The sequence below is a fragment of the Arvicanthis niloticus genome, chromosome 5, assembly GCF_011762505.2.
Source record: "Arvicanthis niloticus isolate mArvNil1 chromosome 5, mArvNil1.pat.X, whole genome shotgun sequence".
Lineage (NCBI taxonomy): Eukaryota > Metazoa > Chordata > Mammalia > Rodentia > Muridae > Arvicanthis > Arvicanthis niloticus.
In genome coordinates, this window is record NC_047662.1 from 16,087,146 (window position 1) to 16,105,244 (window position 18,099).

General features: G+C 48.7%; 1 protein-coding gene across 1 annotated transcript; it reads right to left on the bottom strand.

Annotated features, from left to right (window-relative positions):
* Positions 1 to 10,879: 10,879 nt before the first annotated feature.
* Pla2g2d (phospholipase A2 group IID) lies at positions 10,880 to 17,179 on the bottom strand. The gene is made up of 4 exons (XM_034501579.2): positions 16,909 to 17,179; positions 13,938 to 14,082; positions 13,268 to 13,374; positions 10,880 to 12,414 (listed from the first exon to the last, which is right to left on the bottom strand). Exons 1-4 carry the CDS (start codon positions 16,943 to 16,945, stop codon positions 12,269 to 12,271), a joined length of 435 nt encoding a protein of 144 aa, XP_034357470.1. The 5' UTR covers positions 16,946 to 17,179; the 3' UTR covers positions 10,880 to 12,268.
* Positions 17,180 to 18,099: the final 920 nt, after the last annotated feature.

The following is an 18,099-nucleotide window of genomic DNA, read 5'->3' on the forward strand; positions in this document are numbered from 1 at the left end:
GAATTAGCAGAGTGCAGGTTACGTGGGAGGGAGATACATCTATACACACATACACACATATGTATGTGTGTGTGCATGTATAGAAATGCGAAGCTTAACTTGTGTATCATTTTAATAAAGAGGGGTTTGGGTTATAAGGGAAGGTGAATTGAGGAAATGCAGGTAATGAAGGATAAAATGCTTTTAAGGTAAGACTGGTTTGTGCAAAGTCACCTTGATGTCCGTGCCCGGTTTCAGCAGTGCAAGAGGAAAGGGTCCCCGTTCCTTGAAGGGAAATGTATGTATACCTTGCTGGTCTGATAAAGGGAGGTCGAGAACTCTGTGCCTACAATGATCAATTCTCAGCTGCTGTTCATCCATGCACATGTTGGGGGAGTGTGTTCAGTTCCCCTTCACTTGTCAACCTGCTGGAATCTAGAACCACTGGGGAGATGGGCTTCTGAGCGTGCCTGTCATTATCTTGATTGTGTAGATTGATGCAGGGGTGGGGGAAACCCATCTTGACTGTGGGGCAGCCATTCCTAGGCAGGGGATCCTGGACCATATAAAACGGAGAAAGCCAGCTGGGCTTAGCAAGCATACTTGCATCCCTTTCACTTCCTGGTTGTGGGTGGGACGTAACCAGCCACTTTAAGCTCCTGCTGCCTCGATTTCCCCACCACGGACGGACTGTACCACTGAACTGTGCTAAAAACAAATCTTTTCTTCCAGAAGTAATTTTTTGTCAGGGTATTCAATCACAACAACAGCGAAGGGGACAGAGGTAGCTAGTGAGCATGGGTCACCTTCCGGAGACTTTAAATAAATAAATAAATAAATAAGAGGCTCGAAATAAAATAAAGGAAGCAAATACTCAGCAGCCCCTGTGAAGGTCGTGCAGTAGAGGCCGAGGCTCCACAGATGACTGTTGGTTAGAGGCCCATAGAATCCGCTGGGCTAGAGTTTAGTCTGGAATCCGTCTTGTCTTTTGACTCAGTGGCTGTGCCTTGGCTCGAAGGATAGATGTCTTTAGTCCTGGACTGGGGAGAGGCTGGGTCTCCGGTGTAGGGGTTCGGAGGAAGAAGGTGGGGTTAGTGCTGGCTGAGGCAGAGTGCTAGAGGAGAGGGTCTTCTTCAGAGGGTGAGCCAGGCCAGGTACAACCGAAGCTCCAGTCAACGACTGTTCAAAGTGCAGCTTCTGAGGCTGAGGCATCTCGGTTGGCAAAGTGCCCGCCATGCAAGCTCGAAAACCAGAGTTGGAATCTGGGCAGCCACATAGGGAGACAGGCACAGCAGTGTCTGATAGCCCAGCATTGAGGAGGCAGAGATGGGAGGATCTTTGGGGCTTGCCAGTCAGTCTAGTCAAAGAGGTGAGTTCCAGTCTGTCAATAACAGACTGTGTCTCCAAAGATAAGATGGAGAGTGAGCAAGGAGGACACCCAACATTGACCTCTGGCTTCCGTAGGTATGCACACTCACATGTATATACGCACACTCACACACACCCATCGCATATATACATATAGCAACATAACACCGCACACATGCACACTTTGGTATGCACGTATGAGCCCAGTTATTAAGAAGGCTGAGACAGGAGGATCCCAAGTTCAAGACACATTTGGGCAATTCACAAAACTTAAAATAAAATAAAATTTATTTTAGAAAGGGCTGGGAAGCTAGGCATGATGGTATGCGCTTGAAATCTCAGCACACAGGAGGTGAAGCGAGAAGGTTCAGGAATTTAAGTGCTGCCTCTGAAGTATATGAAGCTCATTCCTTGTGCTGTCTGAGACCCTGGCTTGACCCTCAAAGGTGGAGGGTGCAGTATAGCTCAATGGTAAGGTGATTGTCTAACATGTATGAGGGCCTGCTTAGTACAGGAGAGCAAAGCAGGAACCAGGAAGGAGAAAGAAGGCACAGCAGAGGGAGGGAGAAAGGAAGGGAGGGGAGGGAGAGGGGAGGTGGAGGGAAAGAGGGAGGGAGGGAGAGAAGGAAGGAAGAAGAGAAGGGAAGAAAGGGAAGAAAGAGGGAGGAAAGAAGGAGAGAGGGAGAAAGGAGAGTTGGGAGGCGGGAGAGAGAGGAAGAGGAGGAAGGGAGGAAAGAGAGGGAGGAGGGTTAGGGGGACAAGGAGGGAGAGAAGGAGATAGAAGGAGGGAGAGAGGGACAAGGAGAAGGAGGGAAGGAGGGGGGAGTTTCTAGTCATCTACTTCAGATCTAGGGGATGAGGATCCTGAGGTTGTGGGAATAAAAGGTACAGTCCAGCAAAAGCGATACAGGGTGAGGATTTGTTGATTAACTGATTAATTATTATTGGGGGTGCTAACATGCCATGACACGTGTGGTGGTCACAGGACAACTTGCAGGAGTCAACTCTCCTTCTCTACTCTGTACCCCCAGAGATTGAGTTCAGGTCCTCAGGCGTGATCTATCTATCTATCTATCTATCTATCTATCTATCTATCTATCTATCTTTACCTGCTGAGTCTTCTCCCCAGCTGGGGAAGAGGGTTTTGAAAACAAGGATGGAGATGTTAAGGAGGCCTGAGTCTCCCTTCGAGCTTTACATGTGGGGGAGGAGGAGTGCTTGGGCCATGAGAGGTGATAAGATAGTCCCTTCCCACTGTTCACCCACCTCTGCTGCCCTGCCTGTCATGTGTGTACTGGCCAGAAACACAGGATGAGCACACTCGTGTCTTATCAATAATGAATTCACAGGGTGCAGAGGTTTCAGTGACAGCAATTCATTGTATAATCTACACCTACACTGGTAATCAGGCTGAGGCAAATGCAGGTATTTTTACTCCAATTTTATTTTTTAGATGAATTTATTATGTATACAGTTTTTTAAAAATAGGTTTGGTTTTTTGGGGGTTTGGTTTTCCTTTTTTTTTTTTTTTTAAGATTTATTTATTATCTATACAGTTTTTTCTGCCTACAGTCCAGAAGATGGTACCAGATCTCATTATAGATGGTTGTGAGCCACCATGTGGGTGCTGGGAATTGAACCCAGGTCCTCTGGAAGAGCAAACAGGGCTCTTAACCTCTGAGCCACCTCTCCAGCCCCTTCACTCAAATTTTAATGACTAATATTAAGTCTCAAATCACACAACATTTCAGTCTGTCTATCTATCTATCCATCTATCCAGCCATGCACTCATCTATCTATCTATCTATCTATCTATCTATCTATCTATCTATCTATCTATCTATCTACTTACCTACCCACCTACCTACCTACCTACCTACCTGTTGCAGAAATTTTAGCAGAAGCTTTGTATCCTGCTTGAGTCTGGAGAGGTCGCACCTAAGCTTTGAACTAGCCCTTTGCCAGTGATTGCTTCCTGAGACTTTATGGGGTTATTCCTTTGAACGTTTCTCTGAGCCTTTGCATATCTTAGTTTGGAAACAGGCCTGGCAAACCAGGAAGTCTCCCGTGGCTGGGAATTGCTTAGGTGATGGGTCTTTCAAGATAGGTCACATACAAATTTTGTTATGTGGAAATGGACTCGCTGAAGGCGCCTTTGGTGCAACAATACGAAGAGCTTCAAGGCGGCTGTTGGTGTGTAGTCCTTCAGAGGCTGGTCCCCCTCCCTGCTGCTAAGAAGCCTAAATTCATCCTGTAGTGGCTCTCTTTGACCAAGCATCCTGTGTAACCCACCAACGCCAGTATCTAGCTACCTATTATTTATCACCCTCTGCCTATCTGTCTATCACCCTTCTGTCTGTCTAGCTATCAATCTGGGTATATGTGGCTTACAGATTGAATGTAAGTTTGAGAGGCTGCAACAGACCTTAGAGGATTCTGTCTTAGAGGACAGAAATGACAGTAGAGTCTGTATGGGTAAGATGATGAACCCCAAATTAGCCACAGTAAAGGAGCATGGCTGGAGGGTCGAGGTCCGGATCCAGGTGGGCAAGCAGGTGTATGGGCACTGCAATTGAGGGGGCCTTGTCAGTGCCTTGGAGGTAAGGTCAGGGCTGAGCTAAACTGCAGCCTCAGGGACAATGAGGGAGTTCTTTACCTGTTGGTCCTACACACACACACACACACACACACACACACACACACACACGTATCAGAAGACAAGTTGGCAGGGCTAGGTATCCATCACTTTATGGATGGGGTACAGGTGAAGGAGTTACAACCTTCCCATAGTCTGATATGCTAAATGAGTTTTGGGGCCTGATTTCTCTGCTATGATTTTTAACAGACCCATGTGCCCCTATAGCCTCAGTTCAGCCCTGTAGACGTATAGGGTGGCTCCCTTTCAACTACTGGGAGTAAGCCATTTGTCAGTTTGCTGCACGGGTGGAGACCGAAATGGAGCTGTTTATTTGGTCCATCCAGGAGCCCAAACATCCTCCACCCTCCAAAAGGAGTCATAGCTGCTTGTATGTGGAGACTCTCAGAGCAAGATACTGAAGCTGTCAGGGTGATGTTGTCTAGGGTTGCAGGTGTGGACTCTTTCTCCTCCAACTTAGAGAATAAAATGATTTTGGCATTAGCCATGTTGTATTGAAAGCAAAAAAACCACTTGCACGTATGTACATACATGCATGCATGTGCACACTCATAGGTAGATTTCTCAGTAGGATCCATGTACCTAGACCTGGAATCTGAGTCCATCTGACAAGTCAAAACTGCATATGTTTGGGGATGGGAGGTCCCTCTCTCCCCCAGATTGGCTGGACTGGGCAATTGAGGGGATTGCTTAATCTACACAAAGAAAGGGAAGCTGTCCAGTTCCCACCTGAGGAACCTGTCCCCACATGGGAGATTTGAAAGTTCCACAAAACAGTTTCCCCTAGGGAAGAGAGGGGAAAACCCACCAAGACTTTGTATTGGAGAGGGAGAAGAAGCCAAAGCCAGCCATGTTCAGTGTATAAGGAAAAGGTTCATTGATCTACCTGGAGTCTGTCTGGCTGTTCCTCAGCCCCTCAGCACAGCCTGAAAAACTGCTTAGAACAGAGCGGAGCCTGGCCTTGAGTTCTCCCTTTCCATCAGTGGGAAGTGCTCACCCAAAGAGAGATGCAGATTCACTCAGAAGTCCATCTCAGCTGGACACTCCATCTTCCTTCCATCACTCTGTCACAAACTGAGGACCAGGGAAGTAAAGCCAGTAACTCATACCCACACAGCGAGGATGTGTCCCAGTTGGAAGAAATAGCATGGGCTTTCATAGCAGGCCTATGAGTACATAGAAGTACTCATTTACTTCTTCATCTGGTTAGAAGAATTCCCTGGCTCCTCCCCGAGCTGTGGATGCTAGGATGGCTCAGGCCACCCTTGCCTGGCTTTTGTATTCTAGTTGAGTGTTGGGGATGGTGAAGGGGGAGACTGAATGAGTGAGGGACCAGGAGCAATTAGAAAGTGGAAAGCAAAAGTTCAAGGTCATCCTGGGCTCCAAGGTGAGATGCAGGCCAGAACCATCTAACCCAGGGTTAGCTAGAGGCCCTGTTTTAAAAGATGAAAGAAAGATAGGGGAGGGAGAGGAAGGAAGGAATAAATGAGAAAGGGAAGGGAGGAGAGAAAAAGGAAGAGGAAGAAAGGAAGTAAGGAGGGAGGGAGACAGGAAGGAGGAGAGAGGAGGGAGGAGGGAGAAGGGAGGAGGGAAGAGGGAGGAGAGAGAGAGGTAGGAGTATGAAGGGAGAGAGGAAGTGTAGGAATCTCAGATCTCAATCCAAACTTAAAAGTTAACTTCTCTGGGCTCCAGGAGAAGTGCATTCCAAAGATGCACACACATTCCAGGAAGGGCCCAAGATAAAGGAGTTAAAAGGTTATCAGGAGGCTGGGCCCTTAGAGCAATACACCTGGGTAAACAGGAGCTATGGTCATAAGATAATATTGCCGAGAAACCCGGGCATGGGAACGGCCATTTGAGGTCAGCCTTTGGGGGTTAACATTGTCTAAAAGGTGAATATAAAACAGCCCTTGTAAACCCTGTAAAAATGGTATAAAAACTGCTCTTAGCTTCAGCTCGAGGTTCCACTAGCCTGCATGCGGGGGAACCCCAGTGCACTGGAATCAATTAAACCTCTTGCTTTTGCATCAAACCCCCTGTCCGTGAGTGTTTCTGTGGGAGCATGTCACCTGGTTTGGATCTTAGGGTCCAACAGAAGGAGGGAGAGAGGGGGAGTGAGGAAGGAGGAGAAAAGAGGAGGGGGATGGGAGGGAGGGTTTGCAAGGAAGAGTGACAGTAGGAGGGGGACATCCCAGGACTGGGAGGTGCCTGATTATTTTCTTTGAGGGACAGCTGAGCTCTGGGAGGTCAAGGGTAGGGATGGGGAATAAGCTAGTTAAGCGGGAAGCACTTCCAAGAGAGACCCTAAAATGGAGTCTTAATCCCACAGAGCAAGAATAAGACCACCACCGCAATTTCTGAACCGAATTTGAAGCAAGCTTTATTAAATACTAGCCGGGACAATGGACACCGGCCAGGTCCATACTGGGATTCCCAGAGAATGGCTCACTCCAAATTCCATTAGTTAGAGACCTATCAAGGCAAGCCCCACAAGGCCACATACTTCCGGCCTTTGTCCAGTCAGGGACAAGCAGCCATCCTGACATACTTCCTGCCTATGTATCTCCCACCTATGTGTGTATGATCAAACATATCTTGTGCATTTGGGGCATGCAAGCTTATTTACAGAAGCAAAAACACATAGTTTACTATCTTACATGAACAACAACCCCTAATATTCCAGGAATTTATCTGTCCTTGGGCATAGAGGCATTTTTGTACGTCCGTTATTTTCATGGTTTAAAAATCTCAGAGGAAGGAATGGCCATGCAGATCGGTTCGTAGAATGCTAGCCCAGCATTGGGAAGTCCTGAGATAGATCCCCACCACCCTAGGCATAAGCTGGTGTGTTAGTACACACCAGCAATCCCAGCACTCAAGGGAAGCAGGATTTAGAGTTTAGTCATCTGCTATTACAACTTCAAGGCCAGAGAAGGCTCCCCAAGACCCTGTCACAAAGAAACTAAGTGAACAGCCCACAGGACTCTACCAAGAGCAGCCTGAGTCACCCTATAGCCAGGCCCTGACTCTGCCTTTCCTGGCAATCTGGGAAGAGGAGGCATGTGCCAGCTCTCCAAAATGAAGACAGATGGCATTAATTCTAAGTGAAAATTCTCCTGTACTTCGCTGTCCCTCAAGGGAACTCTGTGGTAGAATGTGGAATAACAGCAGCCCAGTCACACATATGCACATCATAAGGAGGGGAGGATGGATGGAAGGAACACAGGGGTTTGGGGCAGGATCCAGCTAGAAAAACAGACAGGGACAGGTCAAAGACATCATCGTCACATAACTTCACTTTGACTTGTCCCACAGAGGTGGATTCCTGAATCCACAAAGCCAGAGGACTGCATCAGCCAAGGGCTGGGAAGGGGCCGCTGGGGATGGAACCCAGATCCTTCTCCCTCTCCCTCTCCCTCTCCCTCTCCCTCTCCCTCTCCCTCTCCCTCTCCCTCTCCCTCTCCCTCTCCCTCTCCCTCTCCCTCTCCCTCTCCCTCTCCCTCTCCCTCTCCCTCTCCCTCTCCCTCTCCCTCTCCCTCTCCCTCTCCCTCACCCTCTTCTTCTTCTTCCCCTTTCCCCCTTTCCCTCTGTCTCTCTCTCTCTTTCCCTCTCTCTTCCCCCACTCTCTCTGTCTCTCTGTCTGTCTCTCTGTCTCTCTCTCTCTGTCTCTCTCTGTCTCTCTCTGTCTCTCTCTCTCTGTCTCTCTCTCTCTCTCTCTCTCTCTCTCTCACACACACACACACACACACACACACACACACACACACACACACACACTAGCAAGTGTGTCTGGGAGTGCAAGCAGAAAGCAGAAGAGGGCATCAAGTGTTCTCCATCAATCTAGCATTGCCACCAGGCTTGGCTTGAACATCATTACTGCCACTGTGTGATCATATAACCATCTCCCTGGTCCCTTTGTGTTACTCCACCCTACACTCACTGCATGGTCCATGAGCATGGCTAATCCACTGTAGGGATAGCCAGGCTGAGTCAGAAGCTGCCCCAGTTAACAGCGTAGGAATAAGGGTGGGGGCAGGGCCCTGCAGGGAGAGAGCTCTGGGTTCGAATTCCAGCCCCCCGAGCCTATCAGCAGCTGATTCATTCCTGAAGTTTCAGCAACACCAGTAACAACACCTGGGTCTGAGGCGGAAGGAGTGGGCTCCTGGGTGTTTGACAGGTGTTCAGAGCTGCCCACCCCTTACCCACAGGGCACTCCTTGGTAGGCTCAGACTGGAGGGATCAGAAACCTAGGAGATACTTCCTCCTGGCTCCAACACTGATTCACTGGAAGGAGACGTTAGTGGAGGGCAAACATACCCTGGAGTCTCTCCCTGTTTTCTGTTTCTTGCCCAGTTTCAGTAATAGAAAATTTGTTCAGAAGAACCCTCAGACATGTGGGCCTCCTCTTACCTTGAGGCCCACAGATGTGGCTGCCTGAGGCCCCATCTGCCTATCCTAGACTTGGGTTTTGTGCTTTTACTTTCGTGGTGACCATGTAGTCACAAGGGAAGCACAGTTCTGCCATGTCCTGTCTTCCCCATCAGCACGGCAATCCTGGCTTGTCACTCTGGCAACACCCTCCCCCCACACTAACCTGAGTCTATCAGTCCCTCATCTTCTAAGACACAGATACCTTCTCAGTAGTGAGTCACGTTGTCACAAACACAGACATGTGTCTTTCCACAATAGATTCACCAGTGACGTCAGCATCCTTGGGCTCACTGGCTATAATTTACCAACTAACCCTAATTTCCCTTAGTAGGACAGACGCTGGCCATCATGGGTCCTTTTATTCCAATCTTAAGTGTTGATAGACACTCTTGGGTCACACGCCACACTTCAAACATGGCTCAGAATGGCTGGGAAAGAATTCAAAGATGTGGAGCTCAAAGGCCTCACAGGAGGTAGAGGAGAAAGCTGGTGTAGGGCAGAGGCATTGAAGGTGGCCGGCTAAGATCTTCAGAAGCTGATGGGAGAGGGCATTGGAGGCCAGCGAGGCAAGACAAGGACCTGGCCACAACTCAAGTTCTCTTGAGCTACCCACCAAGATGGCCAGACAAGGGCTGTAGTATTAGGTGGCCTTCCTTCTGTGAGGTCCAGTGGAGAATGTTGGAGTTCCATTCTTTCCAGGTCTGGTGTGTTCTGTAAGCTCATGGGCATTTTCTGTTTTGTTTTTGTTTTGTTTTTTCTTTTTTCCTTTGAGTTTGTAACTCAAGTTAGCTTTAACCAGTAAGTAGTTAAGGGTGACCTTGAACAACTCCTCCTCCTCTACCTCCTCCTCTTTCTCTTCTTTCTCCTCCTCCTCCTCTTCTTCCTCCTCCTTGTTTTCTAAGATAGGGTTTCTCTGTGTAGCCCTGGCTGTCCTGGAACTCACTCTGTAGACCAGACTAGCCTCAAGGTTGCAGAGATCCACCTGCCTCTGTCTCCCAAGTACTGGGATTAAAGGTTTGCACCACAACCCAGCAACCTTGAACTTCTAAATCTCCTGCCTCTAACTCTAGAGTGCTAGATTACCCTTGTGCACTGCAATACCTCATTTTATTTGTTGGTGAGGGTTGAACCCAGGGTTTCGTACATGCTAGGCAAGCACTCTGTTGTCTGAGCTACACCTCCAGCCTCTCTGATGTTAATATTGCTGATGTCTGACGCCTTTTTGATTTACCTTGCAGTTCCTCTGCAAGACTCTCTCATGTGCATGGGAAAGGTGTTTATCATTCTGTGCCTTGTGGTTCTTGCTGAACAGGTGGTGGTGTCTGTGTACACAGTAAGATTCTGCCATACGGCCTCAGCATTTGCTCAAAATAGAGGGAGCTGCTACTTTGTAACGTGGAGTACCACCAGGCACCGGTTTTCAAAGCCGACAGGCAGACCATCCAGTGCAGATCACAAGTTGAATCTGCCCACCTTCTTAGGGACAACTAAATTCATAGTAGTCTAAACCAACCAGGGTACCCCTGATCTCTGAAGGCAGCTCAGGCTCAAGGTGGCTCGTCCCTAGGGGAAGTTGGCTTCGTGGTGGAAGAGACAAAAATCACTGTAGTATCTAGGGGTCTGGAGAACCATGGCTGGTATGGGAGCTACAGAGAGCCTGCCCAGGAGGAAAACTGGTGCAGTGAGTGAGCTTAGCCCAGCCAGGAGCAGGAGAGAAACCTGGTTCTGAAGACATCTTCAAGCCACCAAAGAGCCAAGCTGGGAACCAAGTTCCCATCACCCTACCCTCATCGTGCCCCAATTTCCAGACTCCCCTTGCTTCTTTTCTTTTTTCCTTTCCTTCTTTTTCTTTTTTCTTTTCTCTTCTCTTTCTCTTAGTCATTTTCTTGTCTCAGACTTAGACACCATCATATGCTCAGCCTGGACTTCTTTTTCAGTAGACTTTAAAAATAAATAAAGTGGCGGTTTTAAGTTCATTATAAGCCCTGTCTCCAGCATACACAGTTTCCTGCTCTCATGGTCTGTCACTAAAACGAGCATTTCAACTGTGGGGATTTGAACCCAGAGCCCATAGCTGGGACTTCTTGGCACTCTGCCTTACTGGGGTTTTGAGAAAACTTCTCTGTCTTGTTGTGGTGTGTCACAGGCTGGAGGGTGTGGGTGGTTCTAGTTACCTTGGCCCTGAGGTTGGAAACACAGCTAGTCAGACAAGAATAACAGATGTTCTCTGAAACAGTTGTTGCCAGGCAAATACTAGCCCGGTCCCTGCCAGATGATATCTTTTGCCAATGGGTGTTCTGTTTCAGATGCTATATCAGCTTAGTCAACCATCCGGGACCTTGGCAATCTCTGAAGGAGACCCTCTCACGATGGGGCTCCCTCCCAGACCCTGGATTAGTCACAAACCACATCCAAAGACCTGTTTTCATAGAGAGAGCTTTTATTAAATGGGGAAGAAAAGTTAAAAGTGGCTGCTTTCTGAGTCAGACAGAAAAACATCAGCAAACGACCTTGCAGGTGTAATTTATAAGAAACGGGAAAGGGAAGGTCTATGTTAGAATAGGCAAGGTGCCGTGGTATGTTTTGATTGGGCATATTAGGTGAACCAAAGGGGGCTTTTGATTGCTGGACTTCAATACTTTGATATCTGGACCTTGGTAGTCAGCTTCATGTGGAGGAATCGGCCAAATAAGGGAAGAGACTTTGGGGGCTAGCTTCAGGAATGTAATCTAATGGTTTTTAGCACTGCAGAGGGAATGGGGGAAAAGCGGAAGGCCTGCCAGAGCCATGTTTGCCAGGTCTAGGCTGGTCAGAGTCCCTTCAATGCCGATAGCTGCAGGGATGAAGGTAGGCTGGGTCAGGTTTGAGCCAAAGAGAATACCCAGAAAAACCACCCCCCAAACCCTAGCCCCACCATCCTTGTTCATATGGGAAGCTGATCTTCCAAGGTTTCTGGCTCTTGAATCTGCCACTAATGAACACTTTCCTTAGCTGTAGCATCTAAGGAAAGTTCTGAGGTTTGTAAGTTCTGGGAGGGAGAGAAGTCATGGAATTTATAAATGTTGCTACAATGTGTTTCCCCAGAGGTAGAGCCTGAGTCAGGGGCTCTTGTGAAAGTTGTTTATGGAGAGGGCTCTTTGGAGAACGTTTCCAAAGAAAGAAACCAGGCCTGGGATGAAAGTATGGGAACATTTCATTACCCTGGTCTCAGGAGAAATGAAGGGTGTTATGCCATTCAGACAGTCCAGCACAATGGTGTTCTTAGTGCTGGGGAGAAGAGCTAGCCAGGAGAGGCTTCCAAAGGACAGCCCTGAGCTGAACTGTATACAGCAAGAGATCCTAGAGAAAGAACAACAGACAAGAAACAGCAGGTCAAGCTTCGGCATCCGGAGCAAGAAGACTGCAGTTTTCCCCACCCTTAAGTCCTGTCGTTGTTGGAGCCCATGATGGGCTTGGTTTTAGGAGACTGGACATCAGGGTACCACTGCATCTGAGATGGGGCAGGGCTCAACCTGGAGGACCTCACTGTTTAGTTGGGGAGAAGAACACAGGGCCAGAGGGCTGGGCTCTGAACACATATGTGAGGGTTTTCCTAGGCCCAGAAAGACCAGAGTTTGAAGGGAAAGGAGAATCATGGATAGAAAGATAAAAAAAAAAAAAAAAAAAAAAAAAAGGTCCTTTACAGCAGAGAGGCACCAAGAGGAGATCCTCAAGGCCAGGCCCTTTTGCAAGGAGGATTTAAAAAGCCAGCTGGTCCAGGAGACACCAGGGTGGGAGGCAGCAACTTGCAGGACTTCAATGTTTGAAGTGGGGGGGTGGACAGAGTGGACTCTGCTAGCACGTGGGAGTCTGGCCTTTGCAGCGGGGCCGCCAGTAGTAACGCAGGCGCTTGTTGAAGCTGTCCAGGTTTTGTTTCAGGCACAAGGCCACCTCCTTGTCACAAGCACACAGTTGCCTTTCGCACCAGCTCCCTTTGTCAGCTGTGGGCAAAAGAAAGAGGAATGGCTCAGCACCCGTCCCTTCCTGAGACTGCCCGTGGGGTGCAGAAGGGGTCCTGAAAACAACGTGATCCCCTGCTCGTCTTTGGAGATAGACTCTTTGACTGGATAAGGCACATGCCCTCCACCTCTTTGCATTCTTACTTGGTTACCTATTCTCACATCTGTTTACGGAACAACCGTTGAGTACCGTTCAGGGACTCATCCTGGAAGGAGAAAGCTGAGCCAGGTGGGCAGATGGGAAGGCAGGTGACAGAGGGCCACAGAGTGAATGAACATGGCCAAGCAGAAATGTGGGGGGTATAGGCCTGTAGGGGGACTAGACACATCGAGGAGCCATCCCCAGCTCAGACCACTGCTCCCAGTGAAAGCTGGGGTAGCGAGGAGCGAGTGTCCCCACAAGGTGAGCATCTGTGTTAGCTTCTGCAGTCCCATTAACCTTAAGGTGAGGTGTTGAGCCCGATCTTGGTAAAACCATGTTAGGGGTACATATGGGTTTCCCCATGAGAATGGGAGTGGTCAGCACCTCCTGAAGTTCTTCCGCTTGGTTTAGTCCGACAGGTTACCAAGGAGGGCATGAAACTTCAGTGAGGTTGAACAGTGTTGGGTGCATGGCTGTTCAGCGATGGACTTGCTTTCCGGATACCAAAAGGCTGGGGTGTCCCCTTGGTCCTCTCTACACCTTCACCTTCGCTGTTTCTCAGTGCCCACCCCACTGAGAGAGGACTAGCGTCAGGTGTCACGTGCTTTATGTAGTACGACACTGGGTCTATGGGGGCAGGGGAAGCCAGGACTTCCCAGGTCCAGCCCTTGGCCCATAGCCCCAGGCACTTACAGCACTGGATAACACCCTGGGAAATGCTGTATTTGTAATTGTCTGTCAGGCTCCTGCATCCATCCATCTTCAGGTGGGCATAGCAACAATCGTGTTTTTGACAGCACCTACAGGGAGAGGCAGGCAGGCAGCAAAGCTGTAGGAGCCACTAGTCAACACTGGTCTCTGTCTCGCTCCACCCCCACACGCCCACCAGGGATGATCAAAGACATTGGGGTTCACTTGAGGTCCTGAGAGCTGCTGTTGGTCAAAAGTTCCCATACTTGTTCCAGCCACATACTCTCTTTTAATCCCTGTGACTACCCCATGATGGGGGTGCTGGGATCATCCCCTTTCCACAGATGAGGAAACAAAATTCTGGGGGTTGAGACACTTGGCCAAGGTCATGTGACTTCTCTGGGCTGGCTCTCAAAATGGTTGTGAAAAGCCAGACAAGAATAGGCAAAGAATCTGGGCTTCAGAATACACATGTAATGGTAACCAGTTAGGAAGAGGACTTCAGGTGTTCTGCAGAACCTTCTAGAAGGCCAGCTCCAAGAGGCTCGGGACCAGGTTAGCACTCAGCAGAGTTCCTAGTGTGTAGTACATGCTCAACAAAATGCATTTGCCAACTCAATCGGTGAATATGGAAGGAAGGAGAGTCCCAAGTAGGTCAGGGAGGGGAGTTTACCAGTCTGTGGCATCTTTGGGTTGTCCTTTGCCACCAAGTCCACAGTGACAGCCGTAGGGCCAATAGTTGAAGGCAGCTTTCTTTCCCGTCATGTGGTTGACCATCTTGTTCAGGTTCAGAAGCCCTCCCTGGGTTGTAGTAATACCTGCCAAGCAGCCAAACAATGAGGAAAGGGTTGAAGTGGGGTCCCAGGGGCCCATGGGGGGGTGGAGGAGGGGAGGGCAGAACAACTGTGCTAGACCAAGTGAGGGACTTAAAATGATAGCGTTATCAAATAGTGGCCACTGCTCCTGCTATTTAAAAGGTGTTGGCTTAGGCAGTGTCGCTTAGTGAAAGAGCACATACACACTTTAACATGTGTCAGCCCGGAGTTCTGTGCCCCGAACTTAAAAGCTAAATAAAAAAAACCAGCGACTGGAACGGGGTCCTTAGTACAGGTCTTCCACGTATTAATTTCCTGATTTCATCCTTGTTACAAGATTTATTGTTTTTTTTTTTTTTTTTTTTTTAAATTTTGTGTACATGTGCGTGTGCAGGCGTGGCGCTCATGTGCACGGGGAACATGCGCTTGTGAGTGCAGACGCCTTCAGGGACAGGGGGACCTGTCATTAGCCTGAAGTTCACCAACTAAGCTGGACTGGCTAACCTATGAGCCCAGGGATTCTGCTGAGCAAGCCACCACACCTGGCACCCCTCCCCCCAAGTTCAGAGGGTCCCATGCAGGCTCTTAGGTTCACAAGGCAAGGGCTTTCTTTACCAGCGGGACTGTTCCTCAAGCTTAGGAATTCCATGTGGAACCCCCTCTTTACCAATGAGCAAATGGAGGCCCCCTGACTCACTCAAGGTCCTAGAAGGAAGAAAATCGAGCCAGAATCAAAGGCAATGCTCTCTGTTTTCTCTGTCTCTGAGCATTGATTTCCCACTAGGAACGGGGGTGGAGGGGGGGGAGAGACCTGACTCACCCTCCCTCCCACAGCCTTCCTGCCCACCCTTCATCTCTAGAGAAATCTGAGCTTTACAGCTGCCAGGTAGGTGTCCAGGGAGGCCGAGTGATTTAGAAATCCATGCTGCTCATTTCAGGCCTGGTAGCTGCCGGCTAGAATTGATCTTATGGGAAATCTCTCTTTATCGGGAGAGAGGAACACATTATGTTAAATTAGGAGAAATAAAACACATGGAGTCGATGAATTCAGAGGAAAGTTGGGCGAAACAGACAAGATGAAGACAATGCATCAAAAACACAGGGGGTACAGGCTGGGTGCGCCCACGAGGCTTAGGGAAGACAGGGGTAAGCAGTCCGTTCCTGGCCTGGTATCACAGTGAAACTTTTCAGGACCACATAGTAAATATTAAGGAGAGGAGAGACCCACGTCAGAGGACTCTGGTGTGAGAAATGGGCCCTGGAAGGCATTAGTGCAGTGGACAAAGAGGAGATTATTAACAGGTGGCCCCGTGCTGCAATTAGAAGTGACCGGCTGTTTGTGGTACAGGCGTTCCTTCCTGTGTGAAAATCTGTGTGCATGCTCCTGTTCAGCACAGGGCTCCTGGGTGAAGAACGTTAAAGGGAGGCCTTGAGAATCCTTCACTGTGCTAAGTGACCCCAGATCCCTGGGAAACATCTAGAATTCCCATCTGGAATTAGAGGAAAATCTCAGATTCCACGACGAAGAATCCCAAAGCAATTAACTGCAAAGACAGAATCCACCTTGGGAACCAACTGGAGATCTGAATTCAGAATCTTGCCTTTCTTGGTTTCTCTGTCTCTATCTCTCCAAGCCCCTGCACCCCAGACAATTTTTCCCTCAGTAATACAAGTTAACCTCCTGGTTATCCTCCTGTCTCAGTCTCCTGAGTGCTGGGATTACAGGTGTGAGCTAGTACACCAGGCTGTCCCTCTATTTCTTTGCTTCAAAGCTAGCCCTTTCGATTTTTAACTCACAAAGCGACACTCAACTCCCTCCCTGAAGCAGGCAGCTTTTCCTTGCCTGGCAGGTAAGAAATGCATTTAGTTTAGAGTCTGTATGCTTTGTGTGGTCTCCTTGCTCATCCTTCAGTAGTGAGGTAACTGAGCAAACCCAAGCGCTCTGTACCGAAGCTTGTCAGCGACTTCTGCCTCAGTAGCTCAGGGGTGAAGAATAAGTGACCAGAAGAGACACAGCTGTCATTTTGATGCTCACTTATGTAACACCAGATGACTATTTTCTCACTAGGGGTTCTTCAGTGGTACAGAGAAGACGCTGTGGTCCACTGAGCAGGTGAGGACATGAAGAGATTGCGTGGCTTGGCTTAGGATGCTCTGCCAGGAGGTGGTGGGGGATGTAGAGCCATCAAGAAGAGTGCCTCTGTGTTACATTGTCTCTATAGTGAAGGATGAATTTCTGTAGCTCCATCACTTGCTTGCTAAGTGGCTTCACTGTCACACCAACACAGGGAAGTGACTCCCTCAAAGGTATGGGAGCCCTGGCTGTCCTGGAACTCACTGTGCGGACTAGGCTGGCATCAAACTCAGAGATCCTCCTGCTTCTGCCTCCTGAGTGTTGGGATTAAAGGCACACATCACCACTGCCCTGCTATAAAATCAATTTTAAAAAACATGAAAGATCTTTATAAAATTGTATATCCAGAGATGGACTACGAAAACAAAAGCCAATTTTCAAGCAGCCACGTTTTTACATCTGATTGTCTAGAGAGTGAGTAGAAAAAACTGTCCCCAGACGACCTCCCTGCCAGTGGGACAGGGATCCTCTTCCCAGAATGCCTCACAGTTCCATCTTCCACAGCTCTCTGACTGAAGCCAGAAGCCAGTGTCCTAGGTGCCTGGCAACCACTGATGGCTCCTGCCTGGTGGTGGAAGTGTTGGGGACTGGAGTTCCAGTGTCCCCAGGATCAGAGCAGCCTAGTCTAGGGTGGAAAACTCAGGATCTACCTCCAGTCCCATTTCCTCCTCAGCCCCACACCTGTCCCCACTCACCAGCCAGCAGCAGCCCACACAGCAGGGCAAGTCTCATGGTTCCAGCGGAGAGCAAGGCAGGCAGCCGAGAGAGGTTCCTGTAGGCAGCCCCTTATATTATATCCCATCCATCCTACCCAACCCTTCCCAGGCCCTGCAGAAGTGACCCACGTGCCTCCTGCTTCCTCTTTTCTAGAATTCTTGGGTTATGGGTTTTTTGTTTTGTTTTTGAAGTATCTAGAATGGGAGATTGGGCAAGCAGCTTCAAGGTCTAGGCGATGAAAATCAAAGCTCCGGCAAGCTGGGCGAACGCTCTGTCACTGTGCCACAACCCAGCTCCTTAGCAGGAAACCTGAAAAACACAGAACCTGAAATTGAGGATCATCTGTGAAGACAGGAACATGATTAGTATGTTGGTTTATGTCTTTATGGTACTATTTCTATCTATCTATCTATCTACCTATCTATCTATCCATCCATCTACTTATCTATCTCCAATAATCTATTGTCTATCTAATATCATCAATATCTATTATCAATAGTCTATCATCATTTACCATTTATGTAATTATTATCTGTCTGTTCATCTGTTTATCTATTTATAACCAACCAATCTATCTTTCTATCTTCTATTGTTCTAGCATCTATCACTCTATCTACTTACCTACTATCAGTCCATTACCTGCTTCTGTATATAGGTTTTTCTCTTTCTGTCTCCATAGTTTCACCCTACCAAAGCAGGAAAATGTTCTATGCAGTCCTAAGGAGTTCATCCCCCACCCCAGCCAGGCAGACTCTCAGGGAACCCAGGCTGGCCTCAAACTCTTCAGTTAGTCAAAAGTGGCCTTGAATTTCTAGTCCTCCGTCACCTCTCAAGTTCTAGAATCACGGCTGTACACCATCATGCCCAGTTTGTGTAGTGCCTGGCTTAGCGCCCAGGGCCTCGGCCTCATGCACACTAGGTTAGCAGTCTAGCAACCGAGCCCCATCCTTGGCCTCATCCTTGTCTTTGACTTACTGATGCTGGCTGAACACGTCTCTATGTTGTTCAGTGCTCTTTGGCAGGAGTTTTGGAAAGCAGTGTTGCAGCCTGTCTCACCACTGTACTGCTTGTGTAATGAATCTCTTGAGGATGGACACATAGGCTGCTGACCATCTGTCACCATTCAGGTTCAGGGAGAGAGATGTCCCGATGTCTCAGCTCATACTCAG